The sequence below is a fragment of the Apteryx mantelli genome, chromosome Z, assembly GCF_036417845.1.
Source record: "Apteryx mantelli isolate bAptMan1 chromosome Z, bAptMan1.hap1, whole genome shotgun sequence".
NCBI classification, from domain to species: domain Eukaryota; kingdom Metazoa; phylum Chordata; class Aves; order Apterygiformes; family Apterygidae; genus Apteryx; species Apteryx mantelli.
This window is the reverse complement of record NC_090020.1, coordinates 24,904,551-24,920,846: the sequence shown is the minus strand read 5'-3', so window position 1 is coordinate 24,920,846 and position 16,296 is coordinate 24,904,551. Positions and strand designations below refer to the sequence as shown.

Sequence of the window (16,296 nt, the reverse complement as noted above, 5' to 3'; positions counted from 1 at the left end):
ACAAGCAAACCAGGACACAGAAATGAGAAGACTGAATGCCTTCTTTGCCTTGGTTTTTAATGGTTATATTTTCCCTTGGGAATCTCAGGCCCTTGAGATCCATGGGAATTCTGGAGCAATGAAGAATTACCCTAAGTAGAGAAGGATGGAGTTAGGGAACACTTAAACAAGCTGGACATAAACAAGTCTATGAGACCTTATTGGATGCACCCAGCAGTGCTGAGGGAGCTGACCAATGCCATTGCAAGAGCTCTCTTGATAATATTTGAAAGGTCATGATGACTTGGGGAGGTTCCCAAGGACCGGAAGAAAATAAATGTCACTCCTATCCTCAGGAAGGGGAAGGATGAGGATCTGGGGAACTATGGGCCAGTCAGCCTCACCTTGGTACCCAGGAAGGTGATGGAGCAATTTGTGATGGTGATCATTTCCAAACATATTAAGAACAAGAAGGGATTTGAGAATAGTCAGCACAGATTTGCGAAGGGAAATCCTGTCTGACCGATCTGATAGCAATCAGTCATCTCATCTACAATGAGATGACTGGCTTGGTGGATGAGGGGACAGCAGTGGGTGTTGTTTATCTTGACATTAGCATGGCTTTTCTTGTCTCCCATAAGATCCTCATAAACAAACTGATGAAGTATGGGCTAGAGAAATAGACAGTGAGGTGCACTGAAAGCTGGCTGAGCTGCCAGGCTCAGAAATTTCTGATCAGCAGCACAAAGTCCTTGTAGAGGCCAATCAGTAGTGGTGTCCCTCAGGAGCCAGTAATGTGGCCGATACCATTCAACATTTTCATTAATGAGCTGGATGATGGGAGAAGAGTGCGCTCTCAGCAAATTTGCAGATGATACAAAACTGGGAGGAGTGGCTGGCAGACCAGATGGGTGTGTGGCCATTCAGAGGATCCTCAACAGACTGGAGAGATGGGCAGAGAGGAACCTCATGAAGTTCAATAAAGGGACATTCCAAGTCCTGCATGTTGGGAGGAAAAACCCATGCACCAGTAAAAGAACAGACTGACTGGAAAGCAGCTTTTGCTGTAAGAAAAAGACCTGGGGTCCTGATGAACACCAAGCTGACCTAGAGCTAGGAATGTGCCCTTGTGGCAAAGAAGACCCACAGCCACCTGAACTGCATTAGGAGGAGCATCACCAGAGGTGATCCTTCCCCTCTACTCACCACATCTGCAGAGCTGCCTCCAGCTCTGGGCTCCCCAGTAGAAGGAGGAAATAGATCTACCGGAGTAAGTCCAACACAGGGCTACAAAGATGATAAAGGGACTGGAGAATCTGTCATAGGAGGAGAGGCTGCGAGAGTTGGGATCATTCAGGCCGGAGAAGAGAAAGCTCAGGGGGGATCTTATCAATGTGTATAAACACCTGATGGGAGGGTGTGAAGAAGATGGAGTCAGACTCTTCACAGTGGTGCCCAGTGACAAAACAGGCAGCAGACACAAACTGAAACAGAGGAAATTCCATCTGAACGTAAGAAAACATTTCTTTATTGTGAGGATAGTTGAACACTGAAACAAGTTGCCCAGAGAAGTTGTGGGGGCTCTGTTCTTGAAGATACTGAAAACCTGACTGGATAAGGCCCTGAGCAATCTGCTCTAGTTGACCTGGACCTCCAGAGATGTCATCTAATCTCAACTGTTTTTTGATTCTTTGATTCTATGATACTAGTGCAGCTCCAAAATAGAACAAAAAGCAGAAGAAGGACCAAGAAGAAAAACGGTAAATAAAAGGTGTGTGGGGGGAGGAATTTATAGTGATTGGTTTTGATATTAGAAATAATCATCATCAGTTCTCTGAAAGACCATGGCATGACATGACACTCACCTATTAAGTCTGTACCCTTTGAGCTGGACTCTGAAAAATTTCAGCTTTCTGAGACTAGTCAAATTCCACCCAAAATGTAGCCATCAACCGTCACATGAAGAATTTTTTTCAGAGGTGCATCTAGTGAGTGCAGTTTTATTCCCAAGGAAGTCAATAACAAAATATCTTCAGGCTTTATTAAAGATTTGTATTTTGCTGCAACACTGACCACACCGAAAATACCTCCAGTACAGCAAATTTCTACGCAAGATCAGTAACTCAAACAGAATAGCAATCCAGAGAACTTCAATTATGTTCTCAAAGAACATCTGTCGGATCAGGCTTTTAGAAAAAAACATTTAATATCTTTCCAGAAAGTGGGAATTGTACTTGGAAGTACAGAGCTTCCGTATCATACTTATTCAAAAGTAGAGTTGGAATCTCACCGGTGTTTTCAAAACATGGGATAATCAACGTAGCAAGATAACATCTCTTCTGCATACTCATTCCTTCTATGTGGCTATTAATAATTATGAGAAGTTTAGAGATCTTTAACTGGACATCAGAATCTGAGTGGGAGATTCAAGCTGGAAAAGTAACTTTCAAAAAGATTTTACACTGTAAAGTGTAAAATTTCTGCAAATTCTGTACCTTCTCAGAGTCTGAAGTCCCCTAAAACTGTTATATTGAAATCATATTTCATATTGTAGCAACATCTTGATCAGTAAGGATTTTCTAGAATTCCTGAATTCAGGTTTAAAGATTGCAAAGCTTTAGCATACCTGGCTGTGAGATTGGGATATGAATGACTTCATAACGACAAAATGTGTTCTTCTTCCACTTACACAGTCCAGTACAGCAAGACCTGAGAAGGATTCAAGGGATGCAGTAATGGATGTGATTTAGGCTATGTTTTATGCCTCAGTTCTGTGTTTCAAATCATAGAAAGAGTCTAAAAAAAATTTTTTTTTGGCTATATCACATTTCAGGCTATATGGAATTAAAATTACTCAAATTTCTAATCCCCTTGCCTAAATGCCTGGTAGTTACCTGGCAGCCTCTAATTCTTGGACAGCTCGTCTCAGCAATATGCCTACACAATTCTGCCAGTTGCAAAATGTACAGGTATATCAGAGAGGAGGACTGTATTGTGTCTGTCAGCATAGACATTTTAATTATTAGAATCATGTTCTGCGATTCATTTCCAAGAGCAGCACAGCGTAGTTGGTTTCTGTGGCCAAAAGTGAAGCAGTACTTGTGTAATAGGGGGAAAAGCCTTAATTTACAAAATATACAACTAATGGCTTTTGTTCCTATGTGTTTGAAAAGCTCTTCAAACTTGATTAGTTTTACTTGGAATTCCTGTGATGAAGACAAGTCTCTGGGTCAGGTTATATTCAGAGGCAGATGTAGGGTTCAGATGCAGACTTCCTGGTTGCTGTGCAAAGCCATTACTTCTCTGCTTCCCTCCATCCAGCGTCAGAAAATCGTAGTGAGGATGAGACGTGGATGTGCTTCTGGGGGAGACATAATCAGGGATCAATGACAGGGGTTAAAGTTCTGTTAATCCTCCCAGTTAATTCATGCTTTCTAACAGACCAGCTTTCCATTTAGGCCTTCCCCCCCCCCCCCCCCCAACATACATGATCAGTCAGACTGTTTCCTTTTACTTAAATAGACTTTAGTTAATACCATAATTCTGCAAGAAATCTGCTCAGGAGTAATTCAAAATAGATGAGCATTCCAGTCATTGACAATGAGGTTAGTAAGACTACTCATTTGTTTAAGGTTACTCTGTGTGCGTTTGCAATATAAGACTTTAATATTAATGTTTCCATTAAAGTCCATTGGATTTCACCTGAACCATCATTGCAAAGGTTAAAACTAAGAGCTTGTGTGGGCCTTTCTGGTCCAGTTCTGCAAGTATTCATACTTTCTTTCACACAAGCAGTGTACTGATGTGAAAGGCACCACGAGTTTGAGGGGAGACTACTGACAGGAGCGAATTTACTTGAAAACTATTCAGTGAAGCATACTAGCTTTTCTTACTGTTAAGGTGCTTATGCATTTCTGTCTTTTGCTTGGTTATTTATTTTTTTCTTTTTGCTATCTTACTTTTTTTTTTTCCTTTTTGCTGCTAGTTATATTCTTCAGGGATCTTTCAGAACAATGTTTTCAATGACTTGTATTTGCTGCTGCTCCCTGGAGTAACAGTTACTTTGCTCCATTTGAGACTGCACTCTGGAACCCTCAGAATTTTCATTCACTGATAGTTCAGACATTTTGTTGAGGGGTTTCCAGTGCTTGCACTACCATCAATTATAATAGTTGTAAATATTTCTTGGGCCCAAACTTACCAGCTTTTGTTGGCCCTATCAAATGTCTGTGAAACCCATACCTGCTGAAGGGAGGCTTTTTGAAGAAGCAGATTCTGGGGTTTGACCCCCACACCTGTAGACCTGAATTCTGAAAGTAGATTATTTACCCTAAAGGGTTCCAGTGCTTTCTCCCAGACCTCCTGGCATCCATTCTTCTTAGAAGCAGCGCTCATTTTTATCCTGGTCTCTCTTTCAAGGACTTCCACTCTGAGGGGCATGCAAGTACAGAACAGTGATGAATGATGCTCTAGGAAGCCATTACTCTCTTTGGCTCTGGCTCTTGCTCTCTATATGTGTTTATATACATATGTATGTATATATATGCATGTATATACATATTTGTAATTTCAGGCATATAAAATTGATAAAGTACTAATCCTGGTCAGTTTGAAATCTGCTGTATGGGAAACACATTTAAAAAAGAGGCAATGGAGCATTAAAAGATTACAGAAATTACAGCAGATCAGGATTCCATGCTTTTTGAATTTGTATCCTGTTAGCTGGAGAGTTTTATTTGAAGTCATAAACATATGGAAAAGTGTCTGGAATTAAAGTCATGTGGTATGGAAAGTCTTTTTGATAGGAAATTCATTGTGCATTGAAGGGTGCCTACCATTAGGAGGAGTGTAAACTGAGTGCAGCTGCTCAGCTACCAAAATCTATTGAATTCAGTGGACCACACAGAACTTATATGGAAGGACATCTGAAATCTCCAGGGCAGGGAGGAATATGTAGGCTGCAGCTCCACACGTCACCCACCAGCAGCTGGCAAAGTATTTCCACCCCAGCTTATTCTGCTTTGCTCCCTTCTGCGCCTTTATAAAAATTACCTCCAGCTTTCTTGTAGTGCTATGATTACTAGCTGGCTCCCAAACATCCATATTTTGAGCAGTCTTGCTTTACAACTTTCTTGTGTGTAAATGCAGCCATTTTTCATTCAGATGATTTCTGTTTAGATTTCTGAAATATGTCTGTCTAGCTTCTAGACCAGAATTCTGCAAACACTTACATAATACACTTCTCAAACTTCGCAAGGTTCTTTCAAATCCCACATTTGTCAAAAATTTATTAATCGTTCGGCTAGCTGTGAATTTCAGTCTTGCTGCTCTCCCATGATACTTTCGATTACACATTTTTTTTCTGTTTCTGCAACTTTTCCAGTTTTTCAGGGCCAGGTTTTGTCCTCACAGGGTTTAATCACTTGCTTCATTGCATGCCTTTTTTGTTTTCCTTAAGCAAGTCATTTAATCTCTTTTTTGTTTCAATTCCCCACCCATTAAGTGGAGATAAAAGTACTTTCTGAGTCACAGTGATGATGCAAAGATGAGTTCACTAAAGATGAAGACAACTGAGATGTGTAGTTGTGTGAATACTGATAAATAATTTTGGTTTTTTCCCCTTTGAGTTTTTTGCTAAGATAATGCTAAATCATTATGGCTTCACACTCACTTGCTAGCGATACTGAGAATCAGGAAGGTCTGGCCAGTTTGTGGTTCTCTAAGCAGATAGGAAAGCCCCAGCAGTGCAAAGCATACTTGGCCTCTTCAGTATTCCTCTAACCAAGCTCTAGCATAAGACAAGTAGCCTATGGGGTGATCACACACAGTGGTGGTCTTATGCATAAACTCCTTTCCTGGACTATGGTCAACTTACATAAATTATACAATAGCCAAAGACTAGAACCTGATATAAAGTGAGGACAATCACATAATTCCTTGTTTTATTTCCAGCAGGGAGGAGATCTCCCTTTAGGCAAAGAATTAAGTGCATTCATTTCAGTAAAGTCACTCCTTAATAATTCCCTTGCATGTATGAGCTGAATCTGTCCTAGCTACACTGCTGGAAATCCAAAGCAGGTTCTCTGAACTCAGTCTTTGCACAAGCTTAAATTGAGTACAGAATTTGACTCTGTATTTCTTTGTTTGTTTAACAAGAATATTTCCTCTTGAGACTACATCATTGTGAGGAAGTCAAAAACTAAATACTGCCTTGTAGGTCTCTCAACAAGACTTTCCACTCTGAACAGGTTTCCTTATGTATCCCTAGAGGCCTTTAAACATTTGTTTTTTTAACTTTGTGTACTATAATATTGTGCGTAGCCAAGGCTCGCTTTTGCATTTATCTTTTGTCATTACTACCTCCCTCTGAGGTGGCTGGTGGTGAGTTACAAACTATTTTATATTGTTTTCTAAAACATGCAGCCATCACTGTTGAAGATCTTTTTCCATTGACTAGTAGTTTAACATGTTACTAGCTAAAGTGCTTATTTTCTATTTGATTTGTGATTAGAAGTGGACAAGCCAATAAAAGCTCAAAACAGGCCTGCATTTGGCCCAGGCTGCTTGGCTTCTGCTCAGCCTGTATAGCTGATTAAAAAGGGAGCCAATCCAGTGAAACTATTTTGCCATTAGTTCCTGGCAGCCAGAGTGGCGTTATAAGGCAGTTTATATATATTCCTTGTTGTATGTGTAAGATCAGCTGTAGGCTCATTTTAAGTTTTGGCTCTGCTTCAGACCAGCATCTTAATGTTATAATCAAAGCATCTGGCTTGCAACAGGACTTGGCTATGATTTTATGTATTGTCTGCATAAGGAAATTAAAAGATCTCAAATAAAGCAATATTCAGAGTGACAATATATTTAAAAGTCACTGTGGTTTCCTATATTGCCAGCAATATTAGCTGTTGCAGCTAGATGCTTATTTTAAACATTTAAAATCCAGAAATGACGCTGAAAGTCAGTCCATATAGTTGGGTCACAAAATTTCAACTTGGAAAAGTTGATTTTAAACAGCTGTGTTTGAACAACGAAGACAATTTAGTGTGTCCAAGGGACTTAGGAAACAATCTCATTTTTATTTGACAAAAGATATATCTGCATTGCATAAGAAAATAGTACAGAAAGCCCCAGGCAGTCTTCCTTTCAGCCTTGTTTGGATTCAACAATAGTACCGCCATGAAATATATCTTGTAGGTAAGTGGCAGTGCTGCACTAGCACAACTATACTGCTTCCAGAGTAGCTCTGCTGTGAGCAGAAGTGTTGACTCATGTTCCTTCTAGCTCAGGGATTTCTGCATCACACTTCATAGCATGATGTGGATATGTGCAAAGATGTCTGAACATAAGGACTGGTGCCTACTGGGAATCCTATAGCTACATTATTTGTGTCAGCAAACATAAAATGTGCAAGGACCTTTAACATTACAGTGGCTGACTCCATGAAGACCTAGGTAGTTAAACACCTTTAAAAGGAGATCCAAATGTCTGTCATTTTCCAAAGGGAAATTTCCATAGACTGCTGTATGACTGCAGCTGGTAGTTATAAATACAAGTATAAGTTAGTAGGTACTAAACCCTAGTTTAGTAATCCTGGATAGTACTAGTAGAAAATTGCCCTCACCTTTATAAATCGTTTGTTCTTTGAATCAGAATCTTTGCACTTTCATATTCATATAATTGCATCCATTTGCCATAAGTTATTTTAACTTTTAATTCAAAGCAGAGAAAATCGTGGCACCAGTTTGTCACTTAACCAGCTCAAGATCGTTCTTTGGTTCTGCTTTATTGACTGAAGATTATATTTGTACTCTGTATAATTGTCATATGTCTTCAGTGGCAGTAATTGTTTCACAACCCCTTCAGCTTAAATGGAAGTGCTGTTTTTTAATAATTTTTTATTTAAAAGCCAGCATTGATTCACAACTAAGATATGTTAAATAATTCCCTTTCTCCTCCAAATCTGAGTGTGAATCTGCAGATTTTTTGAGTAATCATTATAAATTGAGTGGTCTCAGTTAAGTAGTTAAAAAGTGAAAAGTTAAAGTGAATGAAGTTTGGTAATAGAACCATTTCCACCCTTACAATGATGTACAATATAGGAAATCAGTTTGTTTCAATTTAGTCCTGTTATACATCAAGAGGAAAATATTTTGGGCCAAATACATGAGAAATAAAAATCAGCAGAGAACAACTCCAAATTACCAACAGGTCCATTCTTTCCTGTAGAATCCGCTATTATGGAGATGAATATGGAATACAAATCCTTGTCAGAAAATGCACCCATTTAAGGGATTCCCAAGAAGATAATTGTCTCAGTGGTATCTGTTAAATACAAATGCATTTTCCAGTTACTGGAAAATGACAGCCTTATTTCATCTCATTCTCAACCACAGCACAAACTAGAATGATCCAAGAAAACTCACCTCCCTTCAGTGGAAGACTTCCCTGTTTCTTTTAGGGATGGAAATTTAAGATACAGCAGCCACGATGATTAAGTGTAGGGGATACTCTTTGTTTCTTCATCACCTTTTCTCATGTTAAACAGGTTCAGGTATCACCAGCTATATTGGAGCTACTGTTAAAAGCCTAATAGTTGCTCTGCTTGCCTATGTTGTTACCAAAATTTCTCTCATTTTCTTTTGAAGTGACTTGAGTATAAAAGCTGCTCTACTAATCTATGTTCTCATTCTAGTAAAACAAAAATGCCAAAGACATTGTAAAATAACAAGACATAACTACTATTAAAGTGGTTGTAGTTTTATGGCTTTCAGGAAAAACGCCCTAAGATTCAGAAGGGACTTTGGTTTCTTGACTTTAGCATAAAAGCTAATAGGATCCCAGAAACACAGGCTTTTTGGAGACAAAAGACAGTTCTTTTGCGCTTCTGATTCATCCTGTTTTGCAGTACATAGATCTGATCCCCCCCAGGCCTAAAAGAACACTTCTTCCCTCAAAAAATATTATGTCAGAAAGAAAGAAAAAAATCAAATCCTATCTTTGCAGCCTTCTGAGAAAACGAGGACAAATAAATAAACCTATATACAAGTATATCTTGCCTAAAAATAAATCATCATGGCTCTTATCTTGCGTGATAAGTCATCTTCACAGAACTGTAGAATGGGAAATGCTAGTTCTAATCCTACCATAGATTTTGGGAAGTGAATGAACATTCAGGATCAGGCCCACCATGACTCTTCCTTAAAGCTATAGCTAGGGTTCACTTTTGTCATTATACTGAAAGAGTTATCAATCTGAACAGACACAAAGCTTATAATTATACTAAGTAATAATGATTTTCAGAAGGAACTTGAGAAGACTAATCTTTGCAAAAGAAGAGAAGCCTGAGGGAGGTGGACAAGAAATAGAAGTACACCGACTTAAAATAAGGCTTTTTATTTTTGCATTTGACTGCTTTGATTGATTGCCTTGTTCCTACTAAGCCAGAAGACAAACCAAATTATAATGTGATTCATATACATAAATTTTTCTTATTTTTTTCCATTCAAACTGAGTTGAAGAAAAGATGTTCTATCTTGTATAATAGCCCCACAACGGAATTTAATTTATTACACAGAAATATGGTGTCCCCAACTTCTACCCCAGGGTAGGAAGCAAATATATCCTTCATGATTTCAAACTATTATGTAAGTAGGGAAGGAAAACACAAACATTCAAGATCTTAGAAGAGTTGCCCAGAAATGTAGAAAGATCCTATAAAAGGATTTACCTTCTAGCTAGCAAGATGTATTGAGGGCATGAGTTCAAACATAACAGGACTTTGAACTGCAACTATTCCCATATAACTTTTCTTAATAAAATAATATCTGTATCTGCATATTTTAGGGCAGTAATCTGTAATCCTCAAGTCATTAAGTTGTAAGTACACAGAGAAAAAACACTTAGGGCTGATACTGCAATCACTGAATATAGAGATAATTTCATAGATCTGTTTAGAAAAGAATCTACATCAAAGATCATTTTTGTACTTACCACATAACTGCTGACAGTAACATAAATATGTATAACACATTCACAGTATCTGTGAAAATGAAACAGTGTATATGAGAGCTCAAATACCAATTGAGATACATGATTTTAAGTGCTCAGGTTTAAAAATTGCATCTTCTTATGAACTAATTAGCATTTGCTTATTACTAGTTTCCTTAAGTACATTCGATTGTCTATATTTTTATAAGGCAATAATAAGAAAGCAGAAATATGCATTGTAATTGTTATAAAACACACTGTGTCTGCCACTCTAAGAATGTATTTTAATAGCAGAGAACTGCCTTCCATTTCTTCACTCTGAATTCTCTCCTCAGAATGGCTTGAGGTTAATGAGTATTGCAAAGTTGGAATATAGGTGACGGGGGAAGAGAAGAGAAAGAAGAGTGGTTAGGTGATGGTTTAACTATCATGTCCGATTACTACTGTAAAATCATTAGTGCTTGAACTTGATTGTTCAAGTAAGAATCAAGCAGTATTTCCAAAAGTCACGTTATGGGATAATAACAGGTCACATCATATGTTTTGAAATTAAAGGTAATGAAAGACAAATTACTATTAGCATATATATTACTGTTATTTATTGAGAACATATTATACACTCAACTCTGCATTAACATGAAAGAGTACATGAGGGATTAAATACCAAAAAATGAGTGTCTTCTGAGAGGAAGAAACCTCACTTACTCAAAAGTGTTTGAGTCTGACTTCTACTGAAATCAAAGGGATCTAGATGTCTAAATGCTTTTGAAGATCTGTCATCAGTGCTTACAGGTTCCCTAAGTGACAGCATTTGTGAAGAGCAGCTCAGCCACAACTAAAGCAGAACCTTTCTAGCAAAAGTGTCATCTGGGATCCTGAGCCTGCAAATTGCTCTGTTCGGATGGGCTCTGACACCTGAAAACCCATGGTATTAAATGTGGCTGTGGTCCAGCCTTGCTATCCTTAATCATATTAATAATCCTTGCTCTAGTAAATAGTATCTTTACTGGGATGTCTTGCATGTATCAAGTTTTAAAGTTTTCTGAATCAGCTTTCATGGATTAATGGAGTTAAGTGACAACTTTTTGCCTAGTCCAACAAAAGGTTCGTATAAAATACATGAAAGTCTATATCTTCATATTTCAACTTTAAAACATGGATATTCATATACTTGAGAGGTTAATGTTAATAAATTAGAAGGCAGATTGTAACCTGTGGCATTTTTATAAATTGTATTTACTTCATCTCTTTGAGCAGTTAGTACTGATTTTATTATTCAAGGCTGAAATATCATATAACCAGATCTCAGAATTAACAAGAGTAAACTCTTTATCCTTCTTCTAAAAATTTATTGGAAAGTGTATTGTCATTCTTGGAAACCAAACTTCATTTTAAACAATGTCTGTAAGAAAAACAAAATAGAGCTCAGAAGTTTTGAATGAATTAGTAAATTCTGCTTGAATTCTGAATTATTTCGATAATATGCATTTCTCTTTCTGAAGTGAAAGGAGAGGAGAAGATGAAGAGTCGTGGATATTTAGACTTCTGAAAAGGTCAAGTGAGGACATTAACTCAAGGACTAATTGCGCCATCTCTTGGTGAAGTCTGGAACTCCCGGAGAGGATATTTAAAATTCTCAATTTTACTCCATTTAAAAATACTTCTTTTAAAAAGGGTTCCTGTGTTTACTGTCCATCTGTCGAATTATAATTATCATCCAAAAATTATAAAAAATACAAGAAGAGATCCCAGAAAAGATCATTTTCAGTGCGGCAAAAGTTATTATAGACAAGTGCAGAAAATTCATTGTTGTCTGAAAACAGTCGTCGCAAATGTCACTACTGTGATTTAGACATTCACAGTAAATCACCTGCAGTCTTTCACTGGCATATTTCTGTGACATGATTAAGTATTTTAACTTCTGTAATACAGAAAGTACATAAAGACCGTTGTGGTAGTGACTGTTCTGTTTTTAAAGGGTATCTGCCCTGTTAATGGTAGAAATGGTGGTTAATGACACAAATATCAGTTAAATAATCTCAGATGTCATTTCCTTTCTGCTATCCATCATCACTTCTAATCCTTGTTCAATTAGTGCATTGCTTGCATATTGTCTTCCATTTGTTCACTAGAAGGATTGTTTGGGGTCTTCAGAAACTTTTATTTGTCAAGATAGATAAGATAGAGACTTAGATTTGAGAGTTCCTTCCTTAATGTGTATTTGATGCAGGGTGATCTTAATTTTCACTGGAGAGCTCTTACAGGTTGAGGCTCGTGTGTTCCAGACAGTGAAAAAAGGTAACAAGTAGTTTCAAGTATGTTGTATTTTCAAAAATACGAAGAGCTGCTGCCAGCCTTAAAAGCACGTGTGTAAAAATGCTGAAATCTAGTGATTAGCAGTACTTGAGGACCGCATCCCTAGAATCGCACGGCAGTGAGCTGTTTTACTCGGGGGGCAAAGAGGCCGTTATCCTGAATGTATTTGTTAGCATTGGTCTGCTAGGTTGTTGAAGTAAAAAGCAAAAGGCAATACGTTTTTTATGTACATGTTGCTTATTTAGTAGGCTGAGAAAATAATTAACCAGCTCGTCTTTTGTTCGTAGCTCTTTTCCCCTCAGTTTCCCGTCCCATCTAACAGACCACCATCAACGCCCCACTGTTCGAATGTTTAAATATCATGACCGTTCCGGAGCCGTTGCCGGGGCTGGCCGGCGGCGACGGAGCCCCTTCCCGAGCCGCGGGAGGGCGGCAGAGGCCCCGCAGCGCTGCCCCGGCACCGCCGGTAGGGGAAGGCGCTCCGGTCGTCCGCCGGCAGCCCCGCGGAGCCGCCGCGGAGCCGCCGCCGCCGCCGCGCCCTCAGCAGCCGCGGCCGCTCCCCTCCCCCCGCTAACCTGTTCCTTTAAGCGCGGCGGGGGCGGGGCGGGGGTGCGCCGGGCGGGGGGCTCGCTGCCGCGCCGCCGCCCGCCATTGGCTGCCCGCGCCGCCGCGGTGCCCGCCCCCTCGGCACACTGTTATGTCTCTGTCTCGGTGTCAGCGCGGCGGGCGGCGCGCATGCGCGGCGGGCGCCCTTCCAGCCGCCGGGCCGGGGCCAGGGCCGGGCCGGGCCGGGCCGGGGCTGCCGCCGCCACCGCCGCCGCCGCCGCGGGCTCGTGAAAGGGGCGGAAAGAGGCAGACGGGGGGAGAGGGAGGCAGAGCATGTCCGCCGCCGCCCGCCCGCCCGCCTCTGCCGTGCGCACCCTCGGTCACACCCGCGGCTTCATGAAGTAGCGCGGAGGGCGGGGCGGGGGAGCGGCGCGGAGACCCCGGCGCGCCCCGGGGCCCCAGGCATGGCCAGCTCGGTAAGTGCCCGCCGGGCTGCCCTGCGGCGGCTGCTGCCCGCGGCTGCGCGCCGCTGGCGCCGCCTGCCTGGGCTCCCTGCGCGGCGTGCGGCGCGCACGCACCCCCGGCCCGCCGCGCTGCGGCCGCCGCCGCCGCCTCGATCCACCGGCGCGGCGCTGACAGCGGCAGCGGCAGCGACGCCCCCCGTGCCGCCGGCGGTGCCCGGGCAGCCGCTGCCCTGCGGCCGCCCCCGAAGCCGCTGTCTTGTTCGGCCGCCCGCCCCGCGCCCCCCTCTCCGCTTCCGCGGCGGTGCTTTGTTTCCCCGCCGTGCCCGGCCGCGGTGCTCCGGCGCGGCGGCCAGCGGCGCCCCCGGGGCGGCGGCGCTGCCCCGCTCACGGCCCGCTCGGCCTCTCCCCCCGCAGTGCGCCGTCCAGGTGAAACTGGAGCTGGGGCACCGCGCCCAGGTGCGGAAGAAGCCCACCGTGGAGGGCTTCACCCACGACTGGATGGTGTTCGTCAGAGGGCCCGAGCACAGCAACATCCAGCACTTCGTGGAGAAAGTCGTCTTTCACTTGCACGAGAGCTTCCCCCGGCCCAAACGAGGTACGGCGCCGCGCCGGGCCGCGCGCCTCGCGGCGGGGCGGCTCGGGCGCCGCGTGTCGCCGCTGCGGGTGGGCGCGGGGCCCCGCGGAGCGCCGCGTGTCCCGGCCCGGCGCGCACATGCGGCCCCGCGCGGGCGGGACGGCGGCGCCTGGAGATGCGGCTCTGCCGTGGTTGTTGCTCTTCCTTTTTTCCCGTGGATTTCGGCGCTTATGCCTTGACTCCCCCCGGCACTTGGCTTTCTGTTTCGTTCCCAGCTCACCGTTTCCTAAACGCGCGGGGACTCTCTCGGAAGCGGTGTGCGGCGGTGGTGGTGGTGGGGATGTGTGCGCCTTAGCTGGAGAGGGGGAGATTTAAGAAGCCTTTTGTTTTCAGATCCGATTCCTGACCCCCTCGGCGTCCCGGTTGTTTTAGTTGGATTAGCAGACAAATAAAATAAGGTGCTTTGTTTGAGAGCAGGTTTATTTATCTAAGTAGACACAATGGTTAGTAGCTGTCTCTCATTTGATCTGTAATCTTTATTGGCATCTGGAACTCCTGCAGTTCCTTAGGAGAACATCATAATAAGTCCATTCTGCTTATAGCTATGTGGGAAAAATTGAACACCGAAGAAGTAAAAGACAGATGAAAATTTTCAGTGTTGAAATAGAAAGGCTTTCCTGTCGTAAGATAAACATGCATACTTGAATTTAATGTTTCTCAGTTTGAAAATACCAAGCTGTGAAGTATTTTACATCAATTACTGTGTTTCTTCAAGAATATTTTGCCTGTCTGAACCAATGGACTATGAGAATTGCAATAATATTTCAGCTGTTGAGGCTTTTCTAGCCTGTAAGCTATCCATTCCCCTTTTATCATCATACAGCTGAATAAATTTTTAAATCTGTAAAAAGCTACATATTGCACAAGTAGTTCTCTATGGCTTGTATGTAATACTGCAATATTTCTGAAGAATTTAATTGCCCAGATTGCACTGTGGATTCTTCCTGTCTTTCCTACTTTCTTCTATTTCTTGTATAGGAAAAACATGACTTTGAGTCAATCTAAATGATTTGGCAAAGAAACTTGGGAGAAGAGGTCTGAGTACTCTAAATAGGTGAGATTGCGTTGTTCATGTGCAATGAATGGAATGATGCGTTGAAATCAATGGTAGAAAGTGCATTTAATGTTTTGAAGTTCTGTTTGCGTAGTGAGTGTTTGTGACACTCGCTGCTTTTATTCCCCATGCCTTATTATTATTGTTATTTTTCCTTCTCCAGCCTCAGGGAACGTGACTCTGCAGCCCAGACTTGGGGATGGTTGCTAGGTGTGTGTTGAGCTTGTTAATAGGAACATATTTTAGGACTTTTACAAGTGAAGGATGTGTGGTTTGCTCCTGGGAGTGTTTTGCTTTGTGTGTCCAGCTGCTGAGTTTAGGTATGCAGTCATTTAAGCCATTGTTTTAAAATGTTTATTTGGGGGTTTTATTTGTATGGGTCTTTTTCATGATGTGACAACTGCTGTGAAAAAATGCCAGCTTATATAGCTGGAGAGGGGACTTGTCCTATTGTAATTACGGGTGACTCAGACTGTGGGAGAACATGCCCCCATCAGTGGGAGCATTTAGCCCTACACCCCTGTGACAAGCATTCCGCTCACTTCGGGGGGGTTGCTTAACTTCCTAAAACTATTGCAATGAGTGGAAAATAGATGCAAAAGGAACCTCATGCTTTCAGGCCTCTGAAATCACAACGGAGAAGCTGAGTATTGTGCTTCTGGGGATGTTTTATGTTTGGACATCTAGCATGTCTTCTTCTGTTTAAAAGTGTTTAAAGAGTTTATGATGGTGATGTGCAGCCTGTGCACGAGAGTGTTTTGTTTATCTTTCTAACTTGAGATTAGATGGTTAAAATTTTTGCAAAAAATGTTTTAGATTTTCTTAGCTCTGTAAATCAGTGCTGGTAGTTTGATTTGACCTCAGATGGCCTGCACAGCAGTATCTTAAGTATTGCATTTAATGGGAATAATGTGGTTGGTTATAATTCGCTGTTCACTGTCACTGTCTCTGAAGTTGTTATATACTTTATTATGCTAAGCTAAGATAACTTACCAGTTGGAGATACTCAAAGTTGTCAAACCTGGGTTTTCACAGGTAGAAGTGGGTATACAATGTTAGTCAAAGCAAAGTATCACTATAATGACTAGCCACAATAACACTAAGTGTTCTGGTAAGTGATCTTTGCATCTCTCCAGGTTCTCATTGTAAATGGCTGCTCTAAAATGTATGCTTGCAGCTACTAGAAAAGGTTGTAATTCGTTAAGTCTATTTGAAGAGCTCTTGGATAAATTTGAGAATAATAAATGAATAGGATAGCATAGGTTTTTTTTAGCTCATAATGTATTTCTGCTACTAGCTCACTTCTTATTATGGAT

General features: G+C 41.8%; 1 protein-coding gene across 2 annotated transcripts in view; it reads left to right on the top strand.

Annotated features, from left to right (window-relative positions):
- Positions 1-13,131: 13,131 nt before the first annotated feature.
- MLLT3 (MLLT3 super elongation complex subunit) overlaps positions 13,132-16,296 on the top strand; it is a 154,561-nt gene continuing 151,396 nt past the window's right edge. For both annotated transcript variants that reach the window (XM_067315581.1, XM_067315582.1), the window contains exons 1-2: positions 13,132-13,304; positions 13,707-13,887. In XM_067315581.1, the coding sequence (XP_067171682.1) occupies positions 13,293-13,304; positions 13,707-13,887 (193 nt within the window). In that variant the 5' untranslated portion in view covers positions 13,132-13,292. The remainder of the gene's footprint in view (positions 13,305-13,706; positions 13,888-16,296) is intronic.